Source organism: Ctenocephalides felis, unplaced genomic scaffold, assembly GCF_003426905.1.
Source record: "Ctenocephalides felis isolate EL2017-DRISC unplaced genomic scaffold, ASM342690v1 CF-g0.4_SCAFFOLD_03238, whole genome shotgun sequence".
NCBI lineage: Eukaryota > Metazoa > Arthropoda > Insecta > Siphonaptera > Pulicidae > Ctenocephalides > Ctenocephalides felis.
This window is the reverse complement of record NW_020539392.1, coordinates 4,819-13,619: the sequence shown is the minus strand read 5'-3', so window position 1 is coordinate 13,619 and position 8,801 is coordinate 4,819. Positions and strand designations below refer to the sequence as shown.

Genomic DNA, 8,801 nt, shown 5'->3' with positions numbered 1-8,801 from the left:
TTCATAAAATTTATTACATATACCTACTCAATAGTAGAACATTCAATATTAGCTTTCTAACTTTTTTCTTCTGAAATGCTGTAAATTTTCTTTCCATTTTCATAGTAATCAAAATATTTATTTGAAAATTTTCTATTTAATTTAAATTATTTTGCTAATCCATTGCATATTCTAATTTGATTCCTGTTTTGTTCAAATTATTTGTAGCAAATATTTTATTGCATTCATTTAAATGTCTGTCTTCCTTCTTCGAGTATCACATTATATTATTATTTCTAAAAAAGATTTGATGTTGTTCAGAATAAGCGCTATTATTATTATTTATATTAATTATTAAATGCCCGCAGGCATTACATGTATTATTATATACATGTATTATTATATCAATAAGAATATTGTTATTACAAATTTAAATCAGAAATTTGTTCAAAAAAGATTAATACAAAATAGTTTACGTACTTTTAGTTTGTACTAAACAATAACTGATGAAGTGATTTATCTCAACATTAAAAATTAATTTAATATAAATGATTCATAATAAAATGCTTCATTTATATTTATTTCAATGAGTACAAAAAATATGTAGTTTTGAACGTAAGCATTTGAAATATGATAATGTATTATCACTGGTTTTTCATAATAAATCATCTACATAATTATTACCTTTTATCTATAAATTATAGATATTTTGCATAGATAACAAAATAATTTTATGTTTGTTTTCAGAAATGTCCATTTTGGGTAGATGACAGTCGATGTGCTATGTCACATTGCCATGTAGAAGCATGCCAACAAGAAGATATTCCTGCGGGTCTGAAACGAATGAAACAAAGATATCAGGTTTTGTTTTTAAAATTGTATTTCTTACTAAGATAATATTTTAGATTCATGCCATTTTTACTAGTCATATTTTGGGATATAGTTTGAATTTGTTTAATCTTTATATATGTATACATATATTCTTCATTAGTATTTGTCATACTAAATTTCCTGTTTTTATCTCTACATTTATCAGTGAAATAAGGTGATTCATTTATGAGTAATCTATTTGCACCTGTCATATCACTCATATTTTCTTTGTTGCCTAGGATCCAGATCAATCTCAAACTTTCTGTGATGACTTTGATACCAGACTGGGATATTTAAATATGAGCATTAGTCCAGCTGCTCACAAAGGATTTGAAGAATGGGCTAAACATGATGATGCACAAGTAAATATACCTGTTAAATATTTTTTATCATCTTTTATTTATTGAGTTTTTAATTTCAGGATAATTTTTGTCTCTTAGATGAAGATGAACCTTCAGCTCAATATGTAGATTTATTATTAAATCCTGAAAGGTATACGGGTTACAAAGGATTTTCTGCAAATAGAATTTGGAGGAGCATATACATGGAAAATTGTTTTAGGTATTTTATTGTAATATTGTCTTTCAATAATTCAATTTGAATTGAACTTCTTTACAATTCTATGTTAAATTTTATTTTCAGACCAAAAAATTGCATGAACTATAATTCTTTTATTCCTTATAATGCTTTATCGGCCCAGAATGGAATGTGCCTGGAGAAAAGAGCATTTTATAGAGTACTGTCAGGGTTGCACACTAGTATAAATATTCATTTATGTGCTAATTACTTATTATCAGGTAAAGTGTAAAAATATTTATTATATCTCTATGATATAATTATTGTTATATATTTATTTAGATAAGGAACAACCAGGGTTTGTTGGCCCTACAACTGGACTTTGGGGCCCTAATATAGAAGAATTTAGGCATCGTTTTCATCCAGATTATACCAATGGTGAAGGGCCTCATTGGTTAAGAAATTTATATTTTATATACTTAGTAGAATTAAGAGCTTTATCAAAAGCTGCACCTTATTTATTAAGAGAAGAGTATTTTACTGGCAATGAATCAGAGGATAAAGATGTAAAAGCAGCTATTACCGATTTGTTAAAAGTGGTTCAGTAAGTACCTATATATGACTTTTTTGGTACAATATACTAACTATAGCCATTTATTTAGGCTTACATATTTAATATATAATTTTTAATATCAAGCAATATTATTTCTATTTCTACTTTATTACAGGTCTTTTCCTACTCCTTTTAATGAACGTACTATGTTCAATGGTCACACAACAAAATTAAAAAGAGAATTCCAACATCATTTTCAAAATATTTCTCGTATAATGGACTGTGTGGGTTGTGACAAGTGTAAGCTTTGGGGAAAGCTTCAAGTTCAAGGATTAGGAACAGCATTAAAAATTTTATTCTCTGGAAAATTTGATTCATTTGATGAATATGGTAATAATGGTGATTTTTATTTTTGTAATAATAATATGTGTACTTTACAATATAACTATTTTTGTTTAGGAATAGATTTGGTAACTTTGGGACGAAGTAAATTTCAATTACAAAGAACTGAAATTGTATCACTATTTAATGCTTTTGGAAGGTAAATAGGACAAAACAATTTATTACAACTCTGTCATAATATCAAGTTAAAATTATATTGATAAATATTTTAGATTATCAACGAGCATAAATGAACTGGAAACTTTCAGAACAATCAAGAAAAAAAGGTAGCACATACTATATAAGTCGAGTTATAAGATTACATCACATAGTGGTATAATGTTTTAATATAAATATTTATTAATTATTTATTATATTCAAAGATGTTTATTATAAAATATTTGTTTAAATAAATATGATGTTCGCAATTACTCTTTTAATAGCAACTATTATTAACATTAACTCACATCGATTGCTAGCTCTTCATACATGATTCCCACTAGGTCAAGCTGGTTTCAGTAAATATACAAACACTCTTAACAAAAAAAACGTTTGCATTAGATATAATTTACACATATCACACTGGTATTTTAAACTAATATCTATATATTTAGTATTTTCTTAATTCAATGTCGATATATGGAAAATTAAGTTCAAATGAAGTGCGCGTGTTTCATAATTTTAAAATTATGAAACGCAAAAATTTAAATGGCGGGATCGTTTGACGTGCAACTGCAGCGCCAAAGTATTGTCACGTGACCAGAATATTTACTACCGCTAAAGGTTTATTTTTGCTTGGTTGTCATGATTTGAATATACTTTTGTTTTTTTCTACTTTTATAATTACTTTTGCTTTCTAATATGAACTCAAATAATTTTCTATATTGTTCAAGTAGTACTGATCCAAATTGTTTAATCAAAACAATATTTGGTGGAACAGTTTTGATATTCATAGTATTAAGTATCACAAACTTTTTTCGGAATCGATCCAGAAAATGTGCGAATCACATTATCCATTCAGAACAACTGACATTAGACACTTCAAACTCAAACTCAAACTCAAACTTTCACTCAAATTCTGATGCACAACCACACCCTCAAAGGTAACTGACATTTCTTAATTTTAAATTATAAAACTTATCTGAATAATGAAGCGAATAATTGTATTTTCTTGATTTTTTTCATTTTTGTTGAAAAGAATTGTAGACTATGCCAAAATTCCGAGCACCCGCGTCACAAGATCTATGACTGCTGCAGGACGCGCTCAACTCTACGACCAACTAGAAATTCCAAAAAGAACAAGATTAAAAACCCGAAAATAAAAAGATAAATACACCCCAAAAATATTGACGAGACACAAAATATAAAAATTTGTTTCTCAATGCCTAAGACTTGGCAAGATAACGCATTTATATCAATTACTAATTAAAAAAAATTTACATTAGTGAACATTGAACATTTAAATTAATATGAAATGAAAGTGGATTCTAGCGCAATTTAAAATTAGTTCAAAATTGATGCATGACGAATCGCGTCGTTAATTTATATATTTTTATATTGGTCTGTAAGAAGTATTCAAATAAAAGAAATACCTACACAAAGACTTCCCATTTCCCAACAAAAAAATAATGAACAGTGAAAAAGCAATCAAAATAATATATTTGGCCGTTACACAAAAAAATTAAATGGTGTTTCCCTCTATTCATCGGTAAGAATATATCATTGACAGTTACAATATGAATTGACAGCTAGCTGACAGTTCAATATTGCACAATATGATGGTATTTTATATTTTATAACTTTTTATATATCGTTATACAGATTGTTTAAAAGATAATTATTTCTAATATGGATGAGAATCAAGAAAGACAGTGTGACGAATTATCTACTTTAGAAAGCATATGTGGGGAGAATGAGTTTTCTTATTCTATTCCTGACAAAATTCCTGTAAGTTTTATGTCCATATATATCATATGGAGTATTTTAATTTTTTTATTTATTAGGTCGGATATGCCGATATATGCGTGGATTCATCGCCAATTGAAGTCTTTTTTGTTGATCCCAAATCACATAAAACATCTTCAATAACGGTGAGTTTTTTTGGAGGTTATGAATTTTTTATTTAAGATACTATATATTTTTTATTTAAGTTGAACAAAGAAAATTTAAATAAAAATTATAATATTTTTTTGCTATAGATTATTCTATTCGAATTGACATTATAATTTTTATAATTCTATTACAAATTGATTGAATTAAGGACATTCTCTTTCTTTAAGCCAACCACCAAAGATTAAAAGCAAAGATTTTATTAATTATTTTATTATTAAAGTTAGTTTAAAGTCTGCTCATGAATCTATTTAGGTTTCCTATTTACCACCAATAAGGCTGAATTTTCAATTGCCTAAAGATTATCCAAAATCTGTGTCTCCGAAATTTGTTATTAGTTGTAACTGGCTTACACATGAACAGTTGATAAAGCTTTGTGATTATTTAGATGAAATTTGGAATACGGATCCAGGTAAAACTAATGATAATAAATAAATTAAGCTTATTTGTAGAAGATATTATTTATATATTATTACAACAGGTGAAGAAGTTTTGTATAAATGGATGCAGTTTTTGAAACATGAAACCATGACATTTTTACAAATTAAGGAAATTAATATAACTCAAAGGAAAAAAACAAATTCTGAAAAATCTCCGATCACCACAAATGACTCAGATGTTGATAATGAAAAAGAGAATAAAATAAACAATACCGAGAAAATAGATATATCATTTTCTTCTCAAAAAACTTCAAAAGATTCAAGAGTTTTAATCGATAGAAGTATAGACATGCTCATCACTAATTTGAAAGAATATAATGAAAAATGTCTTTTAGAAGAATTTAATTTAACATATGTATTTTGTGAAATATGTTTTGTATCCAATTCAGGAGCACATTGCATCAAATTCAGGTAATATATTTCATTCAGATTAGAAATTTGGATTTTAGTTTATACTTAAGTTGAATACTATTTGATTTTGCTGATTAATTAATAAGTAATCATTTGGAAAGTTTAGTGAAATATTATAATTAATAATATTTAAATTTCAATTCAAAAATGAGATCTGTAGGTTTGAAATAATAATTATTATAATCTAAATTTATACTTTGATTATAGCTGTGACCATGCTTTTTGTAAATTATGTGTGTCAGAATATTTATTAACAAAAATTAAAGATGGTAATGTCATTGGCATTACTTGTCCAGCAATAAATTGCAAGCAAGAAATCAGCATAGCTCAAATCAAGAATTTAATTTCGCAAGAAAACTTTCTCAAGTAAGTTTAAAATAACATTAATAATTCAATTGTTAATTGTTCTCTTATAATTGAAATTTTTCTAGATTTGAAAAGCTTATGCTTAGTCAAACATTAGATACGATGATGGATATTATATATTGCCCAAGAGTAGTTTGCCAATATCCTGTTACTTACGACCCATCTGAAGCCGTTGCCTCATGTCCAAATTGCTTATATTCTTTTTGTGTACTTTGCAAAAGGGTATATCACGGTGTGGAACCTTGCAAATTAAAACAAGGTGAGTGTTATGTAGAGATATATCTAAAAATGTGTGTAGTAAGATTTTCGTGAAATACAAATATATATTTGAACATATTTTTATTAAATGCGTTTTTTTCAGAGGATAGATTAGCTGTCATTGAAAAATATCAAAACGGAACCGATGAATATAGACAAGAAATAAATAAAAGGTATGGTGAAAAGTATATTAAAAGGTTATTAGAAGATCATGCTTCTGAAGAAACTATAAACAATAGCACGAAACCATGTCCAAAATGTGGAGTTCAAATAGAGGTAGCTTACATTAATTTATTTCCTAATATTTATATATGACAAAATACATATATTTATAATTAACATAAATAATTTAGAAATCGGAGGGATGCAATAAGATGACATGTAACAGATGCCAGACATTTTTTTGCTATTTATGTTCTTCAGTTTTAGACAGAGGTGATCCATATGATCATTTTGCAAATCCTGCTTCAAGATGTTATAATAAATTATTTCCGCATGAAAGAACTGAAGATGATTAAGTAGATGAAATGTTTAACAATATTTTATTTTTTTGATACTATATTTTTAACAATTTTATTTAATTTATTTGTATAAATAGATAATTCCTATATTTATATTAAATTGTATAAATGTAAAAAGACCTATGTTTAAAAAATATATTTTCATAATGAACACTATTTAAAAGTAGTCTTTCAATTAAGGCTGCATTCTTAAAGCTCCATCAACTCGAATCACTTCACCATTTAGAAGAGGATTTTCAATAATTGTTTGTACCATATGAGCAAATTCAGAGGGCTCTCCAAGTCTTTGAGGAAATGGAATAGTTTTTGCCAAAAATGCTCTTACTTTCTCTGGAAGTTGTTGTAGAAGTGGTGTGTTGAATAAACCTTAAAAAAAAATTGCCTTAAGAAGAGGTATGCTATTTATAAATTCTCATTAAATAGTAGCTCTTGTACTCTTCATTTGAAATAAACAGGAAAACAGTCTAAAATTTATAACAATATAGAAGTTGTCTTAAAATTATAGAACTTCAATATTGCAATTACTTTCTTATAATATTCTTTGAAGACTCTCTTTCGTTAAAAATTAAAATTCTCAGAATTAAATAATCGTATTTCCAGTAATACCTGGTGCCAGAGTGACCACTCGAATGCCTTGACTCGCTAAATCTCTAGCAATAGGCAGTGTCATTCCAACAATAGCACCTTTGGACGCAGAATAAGCAGCTTGTCCCATCTGTCCATCATAAGCAGCAACACTTGCTGTGTTTACAATCACTCCTCGTTGACCATCCTTATTAGGTTCATTTACTCCCATCAATCCAACAGACAATCGAATTACATTGAAGGTTCCAACAGTATTAACCTATTCAATTAATGATGAAAAATGTAAGACCATTCGAGTACTGTAAAGCAACAAATTTTTTAAAAAATCATTAAGTAAATGTTATTGCTTTTAAATAATATATTTTTTTAAAAAAAAATTCAGATAATAAACGCAAAGCGATTCTTAGAAAAGCCGGTTAAATGAGAATTGATTCATCTATTTGTAAAAAGTTGGATTTCATTACATTCAAGTTTTTAAGTAATTATGACTCACTTACCATTAGAACTTTTGTAAAATCTTCTAATTTATGAGGCAACTGCTTATTGAAATTATATGTTTTAAATGCTACACCGATACCAGCACAGTTTACAGCAACATCAAGGCGACCAAATTTTTCTTTAGTTAATGCTATTGCTTCCTCAACATCTTTTTCAGATGTGACCTAATAACAAAATGTAAGTTAGTTGGACGTGCAAATATTTAGGCCAAGATTTCTTAGATATTGAAAAATTACAATAATACATATATACATCTCAAAACTGCATAAACTCTATTGTTTTTCTAAAAATGATCTACTTCTGAAATACTTACATCAACTGGTGCATATAAACAATTATCTCCAATATCTTTAGCTACTTGAGATCCACTTGATTTAGGTAAATCACATAAAACTACTCGGCCACCTTGTTGCACAATTCGCTCCACAGTGGCCTTTCCCAAACCAGAAGCACCTCCAGTAACAAGACCTACAACGCCCTGAAAAGAAATGACATTAAATTTCAAGCCACAAAGGATGAAAAAACAATTTAAAAATATTATTAAATTATTTAGATGCTCTATAACTAGGTTATAATTCAAACTTTTATGTTTGTTCGATAGTACAAAAATATTATCCCACCTTCAACATTTTGAGAGATGATTTGAAAAAATTGTTGTGAATATAAAATATATAAAATGAAATCTAATCTGTGTCTTTTCAAGATAATATTTTACAAAATTTGAATGACATTGTTTTGACCGCGTGATATTCCAAAGTAGCCAAAGACCTTTGACAATAAACAGGGTCAAACTTCATTGCTTTTGATAGTTTGTTTTGGTTGAATAAATTAAAATTAATAAAGCATAATCGATGCATAACTGCACACGTAAATTTACAATTGAAATATTTAGGAAAATATTCATCAAATAATTGATTTAATTTTTTTGAAATATTGAAACTCGCAATTACATTTTTGAATTTAAATGAAAACCAATCTTTATAAAAATAATTATTACAAAAGTAATTACGTATATATTACATAATACTAGCCATTTTTAATTATTTCAATAGTAATTAATTCAATTTAATCGAAAATGATTACTGAATTTCGATTTCCTAGATAGAAATGCCCTGTCTGCTTTGGAAAACAGAGTGTGGCGGTGTTTACAAAATTTATATAGTGTTCTTTTCTTAAATCATAGATAAATAAGCATTTAATAGCAAATTTTAAATAGTTAGTCAAATTTAAATTGCTTGTAGGTAAAAGTATTTACAAAATATAATTTATGTGAATGAAGATTATAATTACTTAATATTTTAAATTAGGATTGTA

At 27.0% G+C, this 8,801-nt stretch overlaps 3 protein-coding genes across 3 annotated transcripts; 2 read left to right on the top strand and 1 right to left on the bottom strand.

Annotated features, from left to right (window-relative positions):
* Positions 1-731: 731 nt before the first annotated feature.
* On the top strand, positions 732-2,627 carry LOC113381985 (ero1-like protein). The gene is made up of 8 exons (XM_026620601.1): positions 732-840; positions 1,089-1,211; positions 1,271-1,410; positions 1,492-1,646; positions 1,708-1,969; positions 2,094-2,308; positions 2,378-2,459; positions 2,533-2,627. Exons 1-8 carry the CDS (start codon positions 763-765, stop codon positions 2,588-2,590), a joined length of 1,113 nt encoding a protein of 370 aa, XP_026476386.1. The 5' UTR covers positions 732-762; the 3' UTR covers positions 2,591-2,627.
* Positions 2,628-4,083: 1,456 nt separating this feature from the next.
* On the top strand, positions 4,084-6,511 carry LOC113381983 (E3 ubiquitin-protein ligase RNF14-like). Its single transcript, XM_026620599.1, has 8 exons — positions 4,084-4,246; positions 4,303-4,389; positions 4,664-4,820; positions 4,890-5,259; positions 5,467-5,625; positions 5,691-5,884; positions 5,987-6,159; positions 6,237-6,511. The coding sequence occupies exons 1-8, from the start codon at positions 4,148-4,150 to the stop codon at positions 6,399-6,401; spliced, it is 1,404 nt and encodes a 467-aa protein (XP_026476384.1). The 5' UTR covers positions 4,084-4,147; the 3' UTR covers positions 6,402-6,511.
* An 8-nt stretch (positions 6,512-6,519) lies between these two features.
* On the bottom strand, positions 6,520-8,231 carry LOC113381984 (3-hydroxyacyl-CoA dehydrogenase type-2-like). Its single transcript, XM_026620600.1, has 5 exons — positions 8,108-8,231; positions 7,801-7,965; positions 7,487-7,651; positions 7,011-7,248; positions 6,520-6,770 (listed from the first exon to the last, which is right to left on the bottom strand). The coding sequence occupies exons 1-5, from the start codon at positions 8,114-8,116 to the stop codon at positions 6,580-6,582; spliced, it is 768 nt and encodes a 255-aa protein (XP_026476385.1). The 5' UTR covers positions 8,117-8,231; the 3' UTR covers positions 6,520-6,579.
* Between the last annotated feature and the right edge of the window lie 570 nt (positions 8,232-8,801).